The sequence below is a fragment of the Protobothrops mucrosquamatus genome, unplaced genomic scaffold, assembly GCF_001527695.2.
Source record: "Protobothrops mucrosquamatus isolate PMUCROS unplaced genomic scaffold, P.Mucros_1.0 scaffold3881, whole genome shotgun sequence".
Classification (NCBI taxonomy): domain Eukaryota; kingdom Metazoa; phylum Chordata; class Lepidosauria; order Squamata; family Viperidae; genus Protobothrops; species Protobothrops mucrosquamatus.
This window is the reverse complement of record NW_015389830.1, coordinates 87,089-108,696: the sequence shown is the minus strand read 5'-3', so window position 1 is coordinate 108,696 and position 21,608 is coordinate 87,089. Positions and strand designations below refer to the sequence as shown.

At 43.1% G+C, this 21,608-nt stretch overlaps 1 protein-coding gene across 2 annotated transcripts in view; it reads right to left on the bottom strand.

Moving 5' to 3' along the window:
* Positions 1-1,632: 1,632 nt before the first annotated feature.
* KIAA1324L (KIAA1324 like) overlaps positions 1,633-21,608 on the bottom strand; it is a 58,533-nt gene continuing 38,557 nt past the window's right edge. For both annotated transcript variants that reach the window (XM_015827697.1, XM_015827698.1), the window contains exons 14-20: positions 17,778-17,967; positions 15,053-15,149; positions 12,423-12,524; positions 10,456-10,582; positions 8,653-8,831; positions 6,975-7,140; positions 1,633-1,697 (exon numbers count right to left, since the gene is read on the bottom strand). In XM_015827697.1, the coding sequence (XP_015683183.1) occupies positions 1,638-1,697; positions 6,975-7,140; positions 8,653-8,831; positions 10,456-10,582; positions 12,423-12,524; positions 15,053-15,149; positions 17,778-17,967 (921 nt within the window). In that variant the 3' untranslated portion in view covers positions 1,633-1,637. The remainder of the gene's footprint in view (positions 1,698-6,974; positions 7,141-8,652; positions 8,832-10,455; positions 10,583-12,422; positions 12,525-15,052; positions 15,150-17,777; positions 17,968-21,608) is intronic.

The following is a 21,608-nucleotide window of genomic DNA, read 5'->3' as shown; positions in this document are numbered from 1 at the left end:
TTACTGTTAACTTTCATAGAATTTATCTCCCTGGTTTTCTACTAATGGATATTTGCATCCATAGCCTTTATGTTGGAAATTCTGAAAACGTGAAGATTATATGACATCCTTATGGCTGATTTTTGGCATTGGGCATGGTCGAGAGAAGAAAGGAGGGCCATAGCAAGACCAAAATTCCCCTGTGGTCTATCCAGCCCTGGGCTACCGTTCAGATGCTTCTCACCTGCTGGAAAATGATTCTGCAACAACAACAAAGCTCGTTTGGTCCATGAGTTACTCCTTCATTCCTCCTCTATCCCCCTCACTGCTCTTATACCCAACTGCTGACTCTGTTCACCTTGAATATTTTTTCTGTTGCAACCTGCAGAAGGAAATAAGTGCAAGGAAGTAAGATTATATCAAAAAAAAAATGTGAAGCCCAATTTGCATTGATTATTTCCCTCTCAATCTAGACAGGTGTGCACAGACCAAACATGATCCTTAAGCATCCAACTATTCAGGTGAACACGGACATTAAGAAGAGCCAGGTCTCACCTTCGGTAGCCATAGGCCATCAGTGCTGTAAAAGGCAGCTAGTTCCTCATTACAGTCCCATTTCCTACACCACCAGTGAAAAGAGTGTGCGTAGGATTGATTAAGGTGTAAGCGAAACAAACACAATCGTGGGGGAAAGGACCTCCGTAGGAAAGGGTTTGTGTAAAGCCAATGAGTTTGGGTGTTAAGTGTGAGCTGCACCAAGCCTCTGATAGTTTTTGTTAGGGAACAAGTCCCACTGAACACAGAGGGCTGCCTTTCTGGATAACCAGGTAGAGAATGACATTTTTTATCTTTAAGTGTGGTCCACCTGCAACTGGAAGAGGCTGGTTCTACTGGTGAGAAACTAGATTCCCAGTCTTCAGCAAGACATACACACACACACACACACACACACACACTGCTCTCTATGTCAAGCACACTGCTTTCCAAAGATGAGAAAGAAACTTTTTCAAAGATGGAGACTGGAACCATCCACAGTTCTTCTGTTTCAAGTATTAATTGAAGTTTCAACTTCAAGATGAAAACTCAACGTGGCAAGGTGGAATCTGGTCATGGAAACGTTCTAAGATGCAGGCAGTTTCATGTCGGTGACCGCCAGGAACTTGAGGGATAATAAGAAGCAGCATCGGCCATGCCAGAGCAATGCACAGGTAGGTCTCTACCTGGTGTCAGGTAGGACCTCTCTCTCCCAGGACAGAATGAAGCAACATCTGGAAAAGAGATGAGAACCGAAGAAGCAGGGAGGGCAAAAAACTGTCCATTTCTTAATTTCTTGCTACTGTATATTTAAGGAAATGCCATGCACATTTTCTGCCTCTGAGCCAACCCAACAGGCTACACCATCCATGGTTCCTCATTCCCTGAGTTGAACCAGCTGTAAGATGCCAAGGGCTGGCTTTGCTTTTGGCAACTGAGTCTCACAATAAGGCAGTATCTTCTCTCTCTTTTTTCCTTCTCTTTCTTTGTTGCTTTCTTTGTCCACCTGGGATCGCTCAACGTTTCTCACAGGAAGCCAGTTGGCCCTCCAATGTGGGCCAGCACGAGTTGAAAAATTGGTCCCCTGGATATAGAAATTGGACTCAATGGGCAAAGCTGAATCTTCATATATTTTGAGATCTGGAGGATTTCAGCTGGACAGATTCAAAGCGGTCCTCTTTTTCCTAAGTCAGAAAAGAAAAAAGTTTGAAGGTGGTCACTGATCCACCCAACAGAATTGAGCAAAAGGCCCCTCCCTAACGTAGCGTTCTCGCTAAGACCAAAAGACTACAAAATAGCAATAGCAATAGCACTTAGACCAGCGGTTCTCAACCTATGGGTCGCGACCCCATTTGGGGTCGATCAACCATTTCCCGGGGGTCGCCAAGCAAGGCTGTCCGCCATTTTTTTTGTCCACCATTTTTGTCCGCCATTTTTTCCCCTTTTCCGGCAGGTGGCTTACCTCCCTTGGGCTGGGCCAGCTGGTGGTCGGCCTGCTCCGTCTCTGCCGCTTGCCAGCTACGCCTCGGCTGGCGCAGGGGGCGGAACCACACATGCGTGGCGCTCCCGGGCAGGGAAAGTCCTCAATTTACAACCGGTTGGGTAGTCCTCGACTTACGACCGGTTTAGTTCTCAACTTATGACCGGTTTAGTCCTCGACTTACGACCGGTTGGGGGTCGCGGCATTAAAAAGGTTGAGAACCACTTAGACTTATATACCGTTTCTCGTTGCTTTAACAACCCTCTCTAAGCGGTTTACAGAGTCAGCCTGTTGCCCCCAACAATCTGGGTCCTCATTTTACCGACCTCGGAACGCTGGAAGGCCAAGACAACTTTGGGCTGGTCAGGATCGAACTGCTGGCAGTGGGCAGAATTAGTCTGCAATACTGCATTCTAGCTACTGCGCCACCACGGCTCTTAATAATAGGGGAAATATAACAAAAATATAACATATATTATATTTTATAACAAAATATGTAAAAATATAACCAAATAAAAGTCAAATCAAAAATGGAAATTTCACATTTGACTTTTGATGACTGCGTAGACACAACTGTGTAACTCTTTTAGCCATGATATGCAAATGGTTTGCAACTACCGTTGTCTGGAATGGTTTTTTTTTTTTTTTTTAGTTTTCCAGGCTAGTCTATAGCCCTAGGATCCCCTGGTGGTCTCCTATCCAAGTACTAATCAGGCTTTCCCTTGTCTAGTTCTAAACCAAACCATTGAGAAATATATCAAATCTATTAGAAGCATTTAGATAGACATTGGCTGCACTTGGGGATTGAATTATCTAATTTTATGAGTTCCCACAGAACACTTAATTGCAAAAATAAATAAATAAATAAATCAGACAGATGGATACACATGACAAATGCACCAACCCACACAAATTCAAAACCAAAATAAGCAGACCCTCCTCTGGATACAGCTGTCAAGTTTCTCTGGATAAGCAGATGGTGTGAACCCAGCATTTAACTACCTGTAATGTTTGGACTGCTGCCAAATTATATGTGCATGCAATTATCCGTGTCTGTTCTTCAGACATAGGATGGTATGAGGTCCAAGTACAGCAAAACACAGCAGCGCAAACGCAGCGCTGGCTTGCAACTCGTTAAAGCAGCCGTGTCTCTTCTCTGGATCGGGTAGGCGTCACGAGAGGGATTCCGCTGCAGGCACACGATTCCAGAAAAGAGACATAGCTGCTTTAAGAAGTAATGGACGTGGGCAGATTTGCCCTTTTCGATGTTCCAAATCAAGCCTAAAGCCCTGTACAAACCCAGAGGTTTTAAAGGTGGCAATGGCATCCGGCCCTCTCAATTCCTGGCAAATAGATGGGGAAGAAATGGAGGTAGTGACAGATTTTATCTTCCTGGGCTCCAAGATCACCGCAGATGGGGACTGCAGCCAAGAAATTAAAAGATGCTTGCTCCTGGGGAGGAAAGCTATGGCAAATCTAGACAGCATACTAAAAAGCAGAGACATCATCCTGCCAACAAAAGTACGTATAGTCAAGGCCATGGTTTTCCCAGTTGCGATGTATGGCTGTGAAAGTTGGACCATAAGAAAGGCTGAGCGCCAAAGAATGGAGGCCTTTGAACTAGGGTGCTGGAGAAGACTCCTGCGAGTCCCCTGGACTGCAAGGCAATTAAACCGGTCAGTCCTAGAGGAGATCAACCCCAACTGCTCTTTAGAAGGCCAGATCCTGAAGCTGAAACTCAAGTACTTTGGCCACCTAATGAGAAAGAAGGACTCACTGGAGAAGAGCCTAATGCTGGGAAAGACTGAGGGCAAGAGAAGAAGGGGACGACAGAGAATGAGGTGGCTGGATGGAGTCACTGAAGCAGTAGGCGTGAGCTTAAATGGATTCCAGAAGATGGTAGAGGACAGGAAGGCCTGGAGGAACGTTGTCCATGGGGTCGCGATGGGTCGGACACGACTTCGCAACTAACAACAACAACAATGGCAGCAACCTTCTTTTGAGGGTCTTCTTCTAGCTCTTGCTCTCTACCCATAAAGGCTAAAAAGCAATCCAAAATGATTTGCTCGCCCCGCTTCCAATGACCTCACCACATCATCAGATGGCCTCCTTCAGAAGATGCTCCAACTTGAAATAATAGAACTAAAAAGGCATTTTGTCTATTCAAATTAGGGAAAGATGATCCATGAAATCAGGAACCGAATTTGATTATCTAACCTCACGTGTTGCAGTGTTTGTGTGTGTGTGTGTGTGTGTGTATCTGTGTGCGAGGACTGAGTTTCTACCTATTACATTTTGTACCTAGTTTGCATACCTATCCCACACCGGGGGGGGGGGAAGAATTATCTTCCAAGCACCACTTTTTATTCGGCTCACTCAGCTCTTGTTAAAAACGTTCCATTTTGAAGATGCTTATTGTCTCAATTTTAAATAGCTTTCTAAAGATTTTCTGGAAGCCGCTTTGAAGTTTAGAGAGAGAAAGGGACATGACAGTTTTACGGGAACAAATTCCCTTGAGTTAAAAAAAGAAAAGAAAAAATAACCGATGCGCAAGAGGGGGGAAAAAAATCACACGAAATGCAGACAAGATTTGCACATTAAGAAATAATAATAATGAAATGGCATAGAGGATGCTCCTGATAAAGCTTGTGCTATGCAATCACCAGTTTTATTTATGAAATATTCCAGTGATGGTGAACCTTTTAGAGACCGAGTGCCCAAACTGCAACCCAAAGCCCACTTATTTATTGACGGGTGCCAAGTGGGCATGGCCCACTGGATGGGTGTGGTTGTGGTGGTCATGGCAGACTGGGTGAGTGTGGCCAAGGTGGGCGTGATCACCTCAATGTTGCTCGTGGGGAGGGACACCTTTGGGGGCTGGGCAGGGTTGGGGGAGATCCAGGGGGTCTCTGGCAGGTGGGGCAGGGGGCAGGAGGCTCACCTGCGGGGTGAGGCGAGGCAAGGTGAGGCAGGGCGGGGGTGCCATTGTCACAGGACAAGGTGAGGCAGGGGACGGGGTGGCTGCTGCCTGACACCATCAGCCCCTGCACACAGACACCAGCGAGCGCATGGGTGCTAGGATGCATCCAGCTATGTGGGACCTCGGCGAGTTAGTGGGAGGCTGGTTGAAGAGGGACGGTTGCCATCTCCGGGGCATGGCGAGCGTGCCCACAGAGAGGGCTCCGAGTGCCGCCTCTGGCACACGTGCCATAGGTTCGCCACCACTGAAATATTCCATACAGGTGGTCCTCAACTTACAACTAGAATTTCCAGTGCAAAGCAAGGCAATTGTTAAGTGGGCTGTGATCAATTTTATGACTTTTTTTGGTAAGTGGATAGCAAGAGCAATTACACTTGTATACCGCTTCAGAGGGCTTTCCAGCCCTCTCTGAGGGATTTTACAGAGTCAGCCTATTGCCCCCCAACAATCTGGGTCCTCATTTTACCCACCTCGGCAGGGTGGAAGACTGAGTCAACCTTGAGCCGGTCAGGATCGAACTGCTGGCAGTGGGCAGAGTTTGCCTGCAATGCTGCATTCGAACCACTGCGCCACCATGATCAAAGGGATGTCCTTTGAGGCAGCTGCTATGAGTGCCTTAGAGCAGGGGTCCTCAGACGTGGCCACTTTAAGACTTGTGGACTTCAACACCCAGAATTCCCCAGCCAGCATGGCTGGCTGGGGAATCCTGGGAATTGAAGTCCACAAGTCTTAAAGTGGCCATGTTTGAGGACCCCTGCCTTAGAGGATTTAGATGCTTTAATACTCCAGGATACGGCATTTTGCTTTCAGCAATGAGTTTGGGGAAATGCTTTTCCTTTGTTGTATGGGCCCCAGACAGTTGGCTTGCTTAGATATTTTCATCTCATTGACTTCCACCTTTTTCTAAACAGCAATAGCACTTAGACTTATATACCGCTTCACAGTGCTTTACAGCCCTCTCTAAACGGTTTTACAGAGTCAGCATTTGCCCCCAATAACTTGGGTCTTCGTTTTACGACCTCAGAAGGATGGAAGGCTGAATCAACCTTGGCTGGTCAGGATCGAACTGCTGGCAGCGGGCAGAGTTTGCCTGCAATGCTGCATTCAAACCACTGCGCCACCCAGGCTCTGCAGTGGTTACGTAAATCAGGGTCATTAAGCAAATCCTGCTTTCCCTATTGACTTTGCTTGTTGGAAGCTGGTTGGGAAGGTCACGACGGGGATCACGTGACCCAAGAATGCTGGAACCATCATAAATAAATGCCAGTGGTCAAATACCTGAATTTGATCGCATGACCATGGGGGTGCTGGATGATGGTTGTAAGCACCGGGACCAGTCATAAAACACATTTTTTTCTGTGCTATTGTAACTTCAAACAGTCACTAAAGGAATGGTAATAAGCGGAGGATAGCTGTTTTGTCACAATTAGTCAGTGGAACGGCTTGCCTCCAGAAATTGTGGGTGCTCCATCACTGGAGACTTTTAAGAAGAGACTGGACAGAAATGATATAGGGGGTTGGACTAGAAGACCTCCAAGGTCCCTTCCAATTCTGTTATTCTGCTATTCTTTTTTCCTTCCTTTCTCCCTCCCTCCCTCCCTCCCTCCTTTCTCCATCACTGGAGGCTTTTAAGAAGAGACTGGACATCCACTTGTCAGAAATGATATAGGGGGTTGGACTAGAAGACCTCCAAGGTCCCCTCCAATTCTGTTTTTCTGCTGTTCTTCTTCCTCCCTTCCTTCCTTCCTTCCTTCCTTCCTTCCCTCCTTCCCTTCCTTCCTCCCTCCCTCCCTCCTTTCTCCATCACTGGAGCTTTTAAGAAGAGACTTGTCTGAAGTGGTATAGGGTCTCCTGCTTGAGCAGGGGGTTGGACTAGAGGACCTCCAAGGTCCCTTCCAACTCTGTTATTTGTTATTTCCCTTTAAATTATTCTGCTGTGATACTTCAGAGGACCAGATACAACTGCAGTCAGAAGTTAATTCTCGCGGTTCCCACGCTTACCTTTGTGGCCAGTGATTTGAGTTTTCCTAACAACGACTGCTTATTCGAATACACTATTTCCTCTTCGTTGTCTTCTCCTTCCATGATCGCACAGCTATCGGCAGCCGGAAGCTCGCACTCTTTTGAATTGGCCGTCATTACCAGTTTCGAATATTTATACTCCAATCTGCGGAAACCAATACAGACAGAAGCCATGTTAGTGCTAAACTGACCGCTTTGATTAAAGAAAAAAAAAATTACAGTGACTTTTTTGTTTCTACTGGGAAGCCCCTTCCGGACTCTGCTTGCGGTGGGGAAAAAAAATTAAACATTGATTTTGCTTGTTTACCAATTGGATAGGGCAGTGATGGCGAACCTTTTAGAGACTGAGTGCCCAAAACCTGCCCCCCATCCCCCTTCCCTGCTCTGCCCTGCCCACTGGGCCACCCACCACCTCCACAACCCGCCACAGATCACCAAGGCAGCCCAGCAGCGCCATGGCGGCCACGCCCTCTGCCCGTGCCCCGCAGCATCAGATGTGCATGACGGGCTGCAAGGGTAGAGACTTGTTCCCAGTGCACGGCTACCATGTCCTTGGCTGTGCTGCTTTACGTGGGCCGCACCTGGGGGCGGCTCTCCTCCAGGGGGGCTGCTGGTGAAGAGGGGGCCGTGGGAGGAGGTGGGGCTGGGACGACGGTGCATGTGCCCACAGAGAGGGCTCCGAGTGCCGCCTCTGGCACCCTTGCCATAGGTTCGCCACCACTGGGGTAGGGTGTTTTTTTTATATAGAAACGGCTAGTTTACATTACGATGTCGAAGTAAAAAGTTGAGGTTTGATGTAATTATCTTATTCTGCGGCACCAAAGGGAGATGGAAGTCAACGCCTTTTTTTCTTTTTCCCCTTTTCCCTTCCCTTCTCCCTCCCCTATTCTCCCACTATTGTATTTTGTATTTTATATTGTAAACTAATTTTAAAAAAAGAAGCAATGTTGTCAACTCACACAGACTATAACTGGGGGGATTAATCAGTGAGATAAGAAAAGATTCTTCCGATAGATATTTAATACAATTAAGCAGAGCTTCCCCCCCCCCCCGATTCAGAAACAAGACAACGCAAACGTAAGTTGCACATCAAAAGTACAGAAGATTTTTGGGGTGTTTTCAGAGGCCACTCCTCCCTCTCCTGCATAAGTTATGGTGCAAGTTGACAAGAGTCCTGCAAGGTAAGGTGCCAAACTAATAGTGGGGAATCAGGAATGGGGAGGTGGGCCAATGGAACTCTCCACCAATGGAAGGACAGACTGTCTCTCAGAGAGGCAGGAAGCAAAGTAATTATGTGCACACTGATGATGTTACCTAGTTCGGTAATGAAATGTCTGCAAGAAAACCAGCAAGCTCAGAGAACACCAAGGACCCCAAAGTAATTATAAAATTATGCCGTTGTGAGGCTACAGGAATGGGTGAGATCTAATCAACATGGCATCCCACTTTGCTCCCTTGTTGATTTGGCTATGATTTCTTCTTAAAGAAAAATGTTTTTTAAAAAGGTGGATTCCTTCCTGAGATGGTTAATTTGGGGGAAAAGGATAAACAGCTGAGATCCAGAAAGTCAGAAAAAGACAATACCCTAAGCTGAATTTAACTCTGCAAAATCAGCCAATCAACTAGATTTCTCCTTAAAAGGACATAGGGGACTCACTTCTGATTTTTCTTCCAGAAATAGCAAGTTAAGGCAATGAGCAGGACTCCTGTGAAGGCACCAACCCCTGCACCGACTTTCAGCCAGAAATCCAGCGTTTCACAGATTATAATCTTTTTTTCAGGCAAGGAAACCCCTTTTATACATAACTTCGGTTCATTCCAGACATATAAGGTTTCCTAAGCATGAGAGAGAGAGAGAGAATGAATGAATGAATGAATGAATGAATGAGTGAGTGAGTGAGTGAGTGAATAAATGAGACAATCAATCAATCAACCAATCAATAATCAATCAATTTTATACATTTGATTTTTCCTAGGAGACAATTCCACTCAGTTCTATGGAGCTTACATTTACAGTAAGCAATGACACATTAAGTCAATTCCAGGCAAGCTAAGGAGAAGTAAGAAATAATGCATGTATATACAAGTTCATATGTTTTTTTATTTAAATAGTTTAATATTAAACTGAAACATCCTAGGAGCCTAAGAATCTAATCAACCATCGTCTATGATTTCCACTGAGGACAAATAATTCCATTGTAAGTAAATAGTCAGGACAGGAAGGCAACTAGTATTGTTTTTCCCCCTTTCTCTCTTCCTTGTTGTAAAGCACATTTAGTTGACTCCTCTCTGTTATGTTTCTAAGCAAGACCTCATATTCAAGATATTTCTTCTATCTGCATACTGCTGAAGATATCTTTTTGTTTAAGAAGTACTTTCCTGTCTGGGCCATATGATTCTTAGCATCTTCTGTAAGAATCTTTGCAAATAACAAGGACTAGGTCAGGGGTAGGCAACCTTGGCTCTTTTATGACTCGTGGACTTCAACTCCCAGAATTCCTGAGCCAGCCATGCTGAGGGGAAAGGGAGAGGTTTCCAACCTGAGCCATGCTGGCTGAGGAATTCTGGGAGTTGAAGTCCACGCATCATAAAAGAGCCAAGGTTGTCTACCCCTGGACTAGGTCTTCCATTTATGAGATTCTCAGTCATCCAGGTCATGGTTGTCCCAAAAGTGCTTTTTCAAAAGGCAACTGGACTCCCTTTGTTGTTTTTTTCCTTGAAGACATTTTGCCTCTCATCCAAGAAGCTTCTTCAGTTCTGGAGAAGTTCTTCGGTTCTCCAGAACTGAAGAAGTTTCTTAGATGAGAAGCGAAACATATTCAAGGGAAAAAAAAATAAAGAAAAATCCAGTTGTCTTTTGAAAAAGCTGCTTTGGGACAGCCATGACCTGGATGAATGAGAACTTCCACAGACAGAAGACCTAGTCCTTTTTATCTGGGTCTAGATCTTCCATTCAAACAATACTTTTCACCATCTACTGTATGTATTATTTTATATCCTGTGGACATCTTAACATAGGGCCACATTGAAGAGGGTTGGCAAATTTCTCACCCTTTCTTTTGAATACAAGATCTCCAACAGCGTTCATCCACACCCATTTTTTATCCCCAAAGAACAGATCTAGTGGCTTACATAAAACCAGCCAGTGATCAACTGGGGGTTTGTAAATCAACTCTCTTCAACAACTGGCATATGTTTCCTTTATTTGTGTTTCTTCCTTTATTTTTTTAAAATGATTTTAAGTCTTAGTATATTCTCATGTTTTGAAGTATCTTATATTTCAGCTCTGCTTATGGGAGAAAAAAAATGAAGACCCAAGGTCACTGGTGGTACATTTGGGATCCCTTGCGCCCTACCCAAATTTGTAACAGAATTAGGATTTTTAATAAGATAGAAAGTATAGTGTCCAACTACAGAAGCTGTGTTGATCCTGCCACCAAAGACGTAACCAGTTAATTACCTGGTGCCCCTTTTTGCAAGCACCTTCGATCTCGTGATAGTCCTGCTCGGTACACATGGGACAAGCTTCTGCGCTTTCCCACAAGAAGCGGAATATACACCCATCACAGGTCCCTGCAGGACAAGAACTGGGGGAGAAATACTGGCTGGGTTAGAGGGATGCATTCAGAAAGGGAGAAAATTGTTAACTTAATTGGTTCTCAAAGAGGCGTCTACTGTGTCACACCATCAGTGCATGTCCTGCAAAAAACACATGGTCTGTTGCTAAATTCATCTCCTACATCCAAGATAAATATATTATGAGCACTCTGCTTCTTTAATCTTAGTTACTCAGTGGTGCTTTCAGGCATCCTCCAACAAGGAATCCTGCTGGAGTCTAACCTCTAACGCATGGTCTTCTCCTCCTCTTCTGATTCTGAGTCAGCAGCATGCACACATCTGGAGTCATCCAGGGGCTGCCTTTTTGCAAGCATCAATCTACACACTTTATAGTTTATAGATGGTTAAGAGTTTAGGTTGGTGCAATTATATAAAGGAAAGGGGTCCAATCTAAACTACAAGGTCAAATTCGGCAGAGCCTCTCTAGGAGAAAAAATAAACAAAATGTTCTATGGAGTAAGAGTGAAATATGTTAGGAAGAAGTATACGAGCAAGATATTCTAGACGTTTTTAAGATGGTCTTCAGGGATTCCTTCTGTGGATAGATTTCAAAGCAGGGGTCTTCAAACTTGGCCCTTTTATGACTTGTGGACTTCAACTCCCAGAATTCCTCAGCCAGCATGCCTGGCTGAGGAATTCTGGGAGTTGAAGTCCACAAGTCATAAAAGGGCCAAGTTTGAAGACCCCTGTTTCAAAATATTGGTGAACTTGGGTGGGGAAAAAGTTAAGTCTTTATTTTCATTAAATTCTTACCAAAATTTAGAGCCAAAAGGGCTGTTCAAAAATCAACTGGACTTGCTTGATTTTTTTTCCCTTTTTTCACTTCTCATCCAAGAAGCTTCTTCAGTTCTCAACTTCTCTTGAATGAGAAGCGAAGTGTTTTCAAGGAAAAAACAACAACAGGAAAATCCAGCTATCTTTTGAACAGCACCATTGGGACCACCCTGGGACGGAGCCCTCCAAGGACACTAAAACTTAGCTTTTCATTCACTACAAGGAATCCTCAGCCTATGACATCAATAGGGACTAGAACAGGGCTCTTCAAACTTGGCTCTTTTATGACTTGTGGACTTCAACTCCCAGAATTCCTCAGCCAGGTACACTGGCTGAGGAATTCTGGGGGTTGAAGTCTGCGAGTCATGAAAGGGCCAAGTTTGAAGAGCCCTGGACTTCAACTCCCAGAATTCCTCACCCAGGCATGCTGGCTGAGGAATTCTGGGAGTTGAAATCCACAAGTCATAAAAGGGCCAAGTTTGAAGACCCCTGGACTAGAATTTCCATTGCTAAGGGAGGCATCACAGGACAGTGGAGATGCTGGAACAGCCGGAATGCCAAAGACTGACTGTAACTACCATTCATTCAGCACTGTCACTGAACGAATGGCCGTAGGTAAAACTTATGTTGAATGTAGGCGACAAAGTAATTGACGCGTGGCTCCAAACACATTGGTTAACTTGAATAAATCTCACTGTCTAATATTATTGGAATTATTTTTAATATTTTGATAACCGGGACTAAGAAGTTTCCTTTGGGCATTTTATTTTATGCAACAAAATACATTCTCTCCGAGAAGAAGCCCACAGATTTTTGCCAGATTTTTCAGAAGGATCCAAAATGGCACAAAATGGTGGAGAAAGCCTGCTCAGGAGGCCCATTTAAATGGAAGGTGAAAGCAAACATAAAAGGTGAAAGCAAACATAAAAGGTGGGTTCTTCCAATAACGTTCTGAAAGAGTTGCACGCGAATCTGAAAGATATTAAATTATTCAGAAAGATGGAGGTCTCTTGAGCTTCTCATCGTAACACACACCTGGGAACTGAAATGTCTCCCTGGCCAAGTTTCGTGGGGTTGCACCTCATTGTCACAACAGACACACGCCCATTTTCACAAGTGGCTGAAACTCCTGAAGACCTGGACAGAAATGAGAAGAGAAAAAAAATCCAGATGTTATTTAGAGAGATGCAGATCTCTCTGCCTCCTGCACTGGAAAACCAGATGTTTTCATAGCTTCATTTTTTTGTGTGTGTGGGGGGAATCTTCCCCCATTCTTGTCTCAGCTGCAAATTAAGCTTCGGCTGGACGCTTTATGAAGTTATTGCCAGTTTTTATCATATTTATTAGCAGCTCTGAGACTTGGCAATAAAATAAAGATATTCTTGAGTCAAGCTCTACCCTGGTGACTTCATGAATACATCCAAGCTGTTTTATTGGCAACAGTATGGAGATGTATTGCCATTGCATTCTTTCAGATTATGATTGATTGTGATTGTGATTGTTACTGTGATTGTGATTATGATTAGTAGTAGTAGTATGGGGATTTTATGCCATTGCATTCTTTCAGATTATTATTATTATTATTATTATTATTATTGTTGTTGTTGTTATTGTTGTAAAGTAAGGTAAGGTAAGGTGAGATGAGATGAGATGAGATAAGGCAAGATAAGGCAAGATAAGATAAGATAAAACAAGGTAAGGTAAGGTAAGGTATGGTGAGGTGAGGTAAGGTGAGGTAAGGTAAGGTAAGGTATGGTGAGGTGAGATAAGGTGAGGTAAGGTGAGGTGAGGTGAGGTGAGATAAGGTATGGTGAGGTGAGATAAGGTGAGGTAAGGTGAGGTGAGGTGAGAAGGTATGGTGAGGTGAGGTAAGGTAAGGTGAGGTAAGGTAAGGTATGGTGAGGTGAGATAAGGTGAGGTAAGGTGAGGTGAGGTGAGGTAAGATGAGATGAGATGAGATGAGATGAGATGAGATGAGATGAGATGAGATGAGATGAGATAAGATAAGATAAGATAAGATAAGATAGATAAGATAAGATAAGATAAGATAAGATAAGATATAAGATAATCTTTATTGTCATTTTTTTACTGTGGGCACAGCAGCACACATCAAAAAATGAAATGTAGTTGCCCGCTCTCAAAGTGAAACACATACATGACGCACACCTAAACATATTTCCAGTCTAGCCTACATTCCCATTAAGGGACTGACCAGATCTAACCCTGCTTAACTTCCAAGTTATTTGAGACTCGGCAACACAGATGAATACATATTTAATGATAAATATTTCTGAAAACTTGGGAGTGGGACGATGGGAGAAGGCTGAAGAGTGTAATTCCTTCAGTCTAATGTTCCCCTATTTGTCCACTGCAGGGAGACTTTGACTTACGACCAAAATTTAAACCAGAATTCCCATTGCTAAGCAAGACAGTAGTTAAGGGAATTGCATGGTCATTAAGAGAATCTGGCTTGTTGACTTCCAGAATGAGGGGGTCCTTGGTGCTCTCTGATCCTGGCTGTTTTCTTGCAGATGTTTCATTACCTAAACTAGGTAACACCCTCAGTGCTGCATAATGTTACCTAGTTGGTTCACAAAACATTTGCAGGAAAACCACAAGTTCAGAGATCAAGGAGCCACAGTCCTCCTCCTCTTCCTCCTCTACTCCACAAACTCCTCCCCTTCTAGCACTGATGAGGTTACCTAGTTGGGTCATGAAACATCTGCAAGAAAATAACCAAGCACAGAGAGCACCAAGGAGCCCACAGTTTAACCCTGAGCTGCAAATATTCTCCTTTATTATGTCCCAGAATATTCAGCTAGAGCACAGGTCGGCAACCTGCGGCTCCGGAGCTGCATGTGGCTCTTTGAGCCTTCCCCTGCGGCTCCCAACCTCCTCTGCCATTTGCAGAGAGAGACAGAGACAGAGAGAGGCACTTGCGCTTCCCTTCCCCTCTCTCCCTCTCTCTCTCTCTCTCTCTCTCTCTCTCTCTCTGTGTGTGTGTGTGTGTGTGTGAAAAAGAGAGTGGACTCACGGTGTTCTCCCACAAGCTGAAAAGCTTATTGGGCGGGGCTCCTCCCTTTGCTGCGTCTCTGCAGGAAGCAGGAAGGGCAGGAGAGAGCTAGCTAGCCCAGCTATGCTGACTCAGGAATTCTGGGAGTTAAAGTCCATGAGTCGTAAAAGAGCCGAGGTTGCCTACCCCTGAGCTTGTTGGAGAACAGCTTGAAGCTAGCTTGCCAGGTGAGCAGAAGATCGGAGAGAGGGACAGAGAGGAAAGAGAGAGAGAGAGAGGGAGAGGAGAAAGAGAGACAGAGCAACAGCCTGGGTAAGGAGCAGAATGTCTTTCAGTTGTGCCATGAGAGACTTTATTTCCCCAATCATTTTGCAGAAATTCAGAATGGGAAGAGCAAGAATAAAATTGGTTGACCGGGAAGAACAACTGAATCCTACAGAAAAAGGACAAACAGAATGTAGCAAAAGGGGGGGGGGGAAGGAAGCGTGATATTAGAGGAGTGTTATAACATCCACAATCAAAATAAATTATGGTGTCTCCTGACTGTTTAATTTGGTCCTCGATGACAAAGTAAGCTTCTCCTGGATTTTTGCTTTCCCTCTGCAGATAGCAAAGGAGTACGAAGAATTGAGCCATTTGCTCTCCTACTCACTTGTAATAGAAATGAACATCGGGTAGCTTTGTTTTAGATTTCTCAAACACTTCTGGCTTAATGTTAACATTTCCTAGTGTAGTTTCAACAGTTGCTCCTGCAAAGAAGAAAAGAAAACCATTTCTGAAAGAATTTACAGGTGGTTGGGAAGAAAACTATATCTCCCACAAAATGTCACCAGGCAGATTTGATTGGTTACAATGCAATTGGTCTAAGGCAGTGGTGGCAAACCTATGGCACGGGTGCCAGAGGCGGCACTCGGAGCCCTCTCTGTGGGCACACGTGCCGTTGCCCCAGCCTTGCCTCCCCCACGACCCCCTCACCAGCAGCCCCCCTGAAGGAGAGTCGCCCCCGAGCGTGGCCCACACGGAGCAGCACAACCAAGGACATGGCAGTCAGGCAGTGTAGACAAGACTCTGCCCTCACACCCCATCACGCACAGTTGATGCTGCGGGGCGCGGGCAGAGGGCGTGGCCGCCATGGCGCTGCTGGACTGCCTGGGCGATCTACGGCAGGCCCTGGAGGCGGTGAGTGGCCCTGTGGGAAGGCGGGGTGGGGGTAGAGCGGGGGCGGGGCAGGGGTGGAATGGGGGCGGAGCCAGTTTTTGGGCACTCGGTCTCTAAAAGGTTTGCCATCACTGGTCTAAGGCCAAACTGATATATTTTCTAGTTTCTTATAAAAAAAAAAAAAACCAAAACTGTGTGGAAGAATTAAATGTACGCACACATTTAGACTAGCGTGGAAATTGAAAAACATCCCGGAATAAGTGGAGACAAACTACTTGTATATCCTTGCCAAGAAAAGGGACATGAATATAAATCACCAAGAAAGAAATTCAACTCAGTTAAGGCTCTGAGCGATATTTTTGTGAACAAGTCGTAGATTTTTTGACTCAAAGAAATGGAGACACTTATGAATGCTACTCAGTTAAACCCATTAAGCTCTAAAGCTTCCCTGCATGAATCTGGAATGATACTCCCTTGAGCCATGGAGGCATATGGATAAAGGAAGCTTTCTTTTAAAAGTAATTTGGAGTCTAATTTGTTAGCAATTAAGTACAGAAAACTAAAAAAAAAATCACCCCCAATTCTTAAAAGATGGTTTTTCTTCTAACAATAAGCACAGTTTTCTTATACATATACTAAAATTGCAAGTTGTTAGACTTCCTCCAGGTCATTAGAGCCCCTGAACTGAGAATGGATGATGATGTGACCACTGATTTTAAGTACTAACACAGTAATCCATTAAAATCAGTTGGTCGATCAAACAGAGATATTATTTGTAGATACTCCTATATAAAAAAAAATATCAGTTAACAGGAGACTATTCTCATTTTCCAAAAGATACTATTACCAAAACTGCTATCCAGCATGTTATCTTGGGCTATCTCCAGACTTGAGGAACGTCTCAAGAACTTGAAGCTCCAACCAGGAAATCTACTCTGCAGGTAATATTAAATCTCAATAGTATGTCTTGGATCTACTGTGGGGGCCATGAGGAATGGGGAAGCAGGATTTGATCCTAGAGTGAGAATCTGAGATAAGGCTTCCAGATCCAAGAAATGCAATCCACCTACTCTTCAAATATTTATTTATTTTCTGTATGTATTTATAACTATTACTGTATTCTTTTTGAGGGGAAAAATGGAATGGAAATATTGAGATGAATACCACAAATCAATCTCAATTTCTGCTGATTATATAGACATCTTTAAGTAATTTTCTTGGCAATAATAAGCAGAAGATCTCCCAGTGCCCTCCTCCAGGAGTGAAATTTAGCCTACATTCTGGGATTTCTTAATAGTCTCCCTTTCAAATATTAGGAAATTTGATAGTTTAGCTCCTCCTAAGATCATTATACCCATATGTAAGTCAAGGAAGGCTTTGCTCTCTCTTGGTCCTGACAGAAAACATCTGTCACCATGCCATAGCTCCTATGTTAGTCAAGGTTGATGTCCTGAGGTCAGGGTCTATCAGAACTAACCTTGAGGGGTCCTTGGGGCTCTCTGAGCTTGGTTATTTTCTTGGAGAAGTTTCATTACCAACCTAGGTAACATCATCAGTGCTAGTAGGAAGCGGGGTTTGCTCTCATTTAATATTCTAGTGGACATTTTATAATCTAGTTTATATTCTATTCTAAAATGAGAGGAAACCCCACTCCCTACTAGTACTGGTGATGTTACCTAGTTGGGTCATGAAACATCTGCAAGAAAACAACCCAGCTCAGAGAGCACCAAGGACCCCAGTCCTTTTCTTCTTCCTCCTCCTCCTCCTCTTCCTCCTCCCTCCCTCCCTCCCTCCCTTCTAGCACTGATGAGGTTACCTACATGAAACATCTGCCAAGCGCAGAGAGCACCAAGGACCCCATAATTAAACCCTGAAATGGTATAGGGTTTCCTGCCTGAGCAGGGGGTTGGACTAGATAACCTCCAAGGGCCCTTCCAATATTATTATTATTATTATTATTATTATTATTATTATTATTATTATTATTATTATTATTATTATTATTATTATTATTAAATATTCTCCTCTCTCAATGCCCTCGTTAGAGGATACAGACATCCCCCCATACGTGTCTTTAGACTTGCAGAAATTGCCCATCGCAAATCGTCACATTTCTGCAAATCCCAGTTCTGTTGGGTGAGGTCCATGACATCACACTTCCTTCTGTCTCAGCTGCTTTATTGCTATTCATTTGTGCATCGCAACAAGCCAAAGATTACCAAGGAACACGTCAGCCAGGCTGTTAGACTGAAGGGCCAAAGCAGCGCGGAAGCCTTTGCTGTCCGGAGGGATGATGGTCGACTGGCAGACAAACGCCCTCACCACATTGGAATAGTCTTCTGACTCGGACACCATATCCTTCAGGGTGATATCCGTTATATTGTCCGCGCAAATGGCTCTCTTTTCTCCCTGGGGAAGTTAAAATGGAAAACAAAAAAAGGATTTGTCTGTGTGTTTGTGTGTGTGTGTGTGTGTGTGTGTGTGTGTGTGTGTGTGTGTGTGTGTGTGTGAGTGGCTTCCATGGCAAATTTCTTCACATATGTCAAACCAGAGTCAGATCTTTCTACAATTTCATGCTAACTTGCCGACAAATTCAGGAACCTGTCCGCAAAAATGGAGCTGTGCAGCTGCGAAGGGAACATTGTGATTCTTTTGAAGAGAATGAAAAAGTGAGAGAGAGATGGGAGGGGAGAGAGAGAAAGGAAAAGAAAAGAAAAGAAAAAAGAAAAGAGGGAGGGAGGGAGGGAGGGAGGNAAGGAAGAAAGAAAGAAAGAAAGAAAGAAAGAAAGAAAGAAAGAAAGAAAGAAAGAAAGAAAGAAGAGGGAGGGAGGAAGGAAGGGAAAGAAGGAAGAAAAGAAAAGGAAAGGGAAGGGAAGGGAGGAAAGAAAGAAAAAAAGAAAGAAAGAAAGAAAGAAAGAAAGAAAGAAAGGGAAGGAAGGAAGGGAAAAAAGGAAGGAAGGAAGGAAGGAAGGAAGGAAGACAGGAAAAAGAAAAGAAAGGGAAGGGAAGGAAGGAAGGAAGGAAAGAGAGAGAGAGAGAAAGAAAGAAAGAAAGAAAGAAAGAAAGAAAGAAAGAAAGAAAGAAAGAAAGAAAGAAAGAAAGAAAGAGCATGCAAGCTAGGAATCATGTTGCTTTCTTGCACAGCACAATGAGGTGTAATTTGGCGTTTAGATAATGATACGGCCACTTAACAATGATTTAGAAGAACGAGAAAAGAATAGAAACAGCAACTTTAACAAATAGCAACAGAAAAACGCTTGGTGTACTTCAGTATGGAACATCCACAGTGTGTATCTGCACGCCAGTTACAGTATAAACCTTACGAGCCTTGCATATAAATGGATGTATTCTTCCTATTGCACAAATAATGCCAGGTTTTGTATAACTTTTAAATATGTGGGAGTGGCCTGCCACTGTGCAACAAATGCAACAAACAGAACGGGGTACTATGGTATATTCCTCCAATTTGATTTTCACACTGAAAATGATGAGTGATTCCAGCTGTTCTCCAAGAACCCTTTGCACCAATATTCACCTTTTTTTTTCAAATGTGATTTGATGCTGTTGCTTCCTTAATTATTTTGGTGCCATTTTTCCATCAAGTGCTCCTACAGTGGGCGCTGATGGGCCACTTTTCAGAATATCATTGAGCATCAAAAAATAATTTAAAGAAATGAAAGTAGTCAAACCCTCAAGAGATCTCATCTGAGAATATAGATATTTCTTAATAGATTCTGGCCGTATTAATTTTCTCCCAAATAACTAGAAGGCAGTGGGTGCCATCTAGTGCAATAAACGATCACAAAGTGAATAAAAATAGCAGGAGAGAGCTATAAAATTTCCGATATTGCCATGGGATGGTGCAAATGGGACCAATCAAACAGGAAACAATGCTTCTAGATCAGTTTTATGATTGATCTCAGATAATAAAAGAAATCATTTTGTGAATGGAATGTCCCCCTTATGGACCACAGCAGATCTTGTTCAATCTGAATGTCTTCCATATTTTCAACATCATCAACAATATTTGCAAAGATTTTATGCAATGCCAATCTCAAAACTCTAATTAAAAATGGCTACATAGCAAGCCATTCTTTTCTCAGGTTTCAAGACAACAAAGATGCAGCTGTTTTAATAGCCATATTAATGATGTGGCTACTTTAATGAATTGACAGTGAGACGAATAGATTGGGAGGGAGAAAGAAAGAAAGAAAGAAAGAAAGAAAGAAAGAAAGAAAGAAAGAAAGAAAGAAAGAAAGAAAGAAAGAAAAAAAGAAAGAAAGAAAGAAAGAAAGAAAGAAAGAAAGAAAGAAAGAAAGAAAGAAAGAAAGAAAGAAAGAAAGAAAGAAAGAAAGAGCATGCAAGCTAGGAATCATGTTGCTTTCTTGCACAGCACAATGAGGTGTAATTTGGCGTTTAGATAATGATACGGCCACTTAACAGTGATTTAGAAGAACGAGAAAAGAATAGAAACAGCAACTTTAACAAATAGCAACAGAAAAACGCTTGGTGTACTTCAGTATGGAACATCCACAGTGTGTATCTGCAAGCCAGTTATAAACCTTACGAGCCTTGCATATAAATGGATGTATTCTTCCTATTGCACAAATAATGCCAGGTTTTGTATAACTTTTAAATATGTGGGAGTGGCCTGCCACTGTGCAACAAATGCAACAAACAGAACGGGGTACTATGGTATATTCCTCCAATTTGATTTTCACACTGAAAATGATGAGTGATTCCAGCTGTTATCCAAGAACATGTTGCACCAATATTTACCTTTTTTTTTTTTCAAATGTGATTTGATGCTGTTGCTTCCTTAATTATTTTGGTACCATTTTTCCATCAAGTGCTCCTACAGTGGGCGCTGATGGGCCACTTTTCAGAATATCATTGAGCATCAAAAAATAATTTAAAGAAATGAAAGTAGTCAAACCCTCAAGAGATCTCATCTGAGAATATAGATATTGTGCACTATTTCTTAATAGATTCTGGCCGTATTAGTTTTCTCCCAAATAACTAGAAGGCAGTGGGTGCCATCTAGTGCAATAAACGATCACAAAGTGAATAAAAATAGCAGGAGAGAGCTATAAAATTTCCGATATTGCCATGGGATGGTGCAAATGGGACCAATCAAACAGGAAACAATGCTTCTAGATCAGTTTTATGACTGATCTCAGATAATAAAAGAAATCGTTTTGTGAATGGAATGTCCCCCTTATGGACCACAGCAGATCTTGTTCAATCTGAATGTCTTCCAGAAAAGGGGCCATATTTTCAACATCATCAACAATATTTGCAAAGATTTTATGCAATGCCAATCTCAAAACTCTAATTAAAAATGGCTACATAGCAAGCCATTCTTTTCTCAGGTTTCAAGACAACAAAGATGCAGCTGTTTTAATAGCCATATTAATGATGTGGCTACTTTAATGAATTGACAGTGAAACGAATAGATTGGGAGGGAGAAAGAAAGAAAGAAAGAAAGAAAGAAAGAAAGAAAGAAAGAAAGAAAGAAAGAAAGAAAGAAAGAAAGAAAGAGGGAGGGAGGGAGGGAGGGAGGAGATGATAATAGATATGTAGATGATTGATGGAGAGATGATAGATGGATAGAAGGAAGGAAGGAAGGAAGGAAGGAAGGAAGGAAGGAAGGAAGGAAGGAAGGAAGGAAGGAAGGAAGGAAGGAAGGAAGGAAGGAAGGAAAACCAGAACCACCATATGGTAGCAGAGAATTAGATTTGTCTGTAATTGTCTGGTTTTTGCATCCCAAATCTACCTGGATCTGATAGCATACATCTTATTAACAGGGTCAAGAATCAATTAGTCCTTATATCATTTCCATTCTCCAATCGACTGCAAATACCAATAAGATGACAAATTTTATTTATATATCTGTTTGTTTGGATTTATAGGGCTACCGAAATTGCATGACCGTGATTCCAGGCATTGGGGATTAAATGAATGGCATGGTAAGAAACAAACCAAAATCAACATAACGACAGCATACAAGTGGCATCCTTCAAACCCATGTTCCACCTTCCCAAAACTGG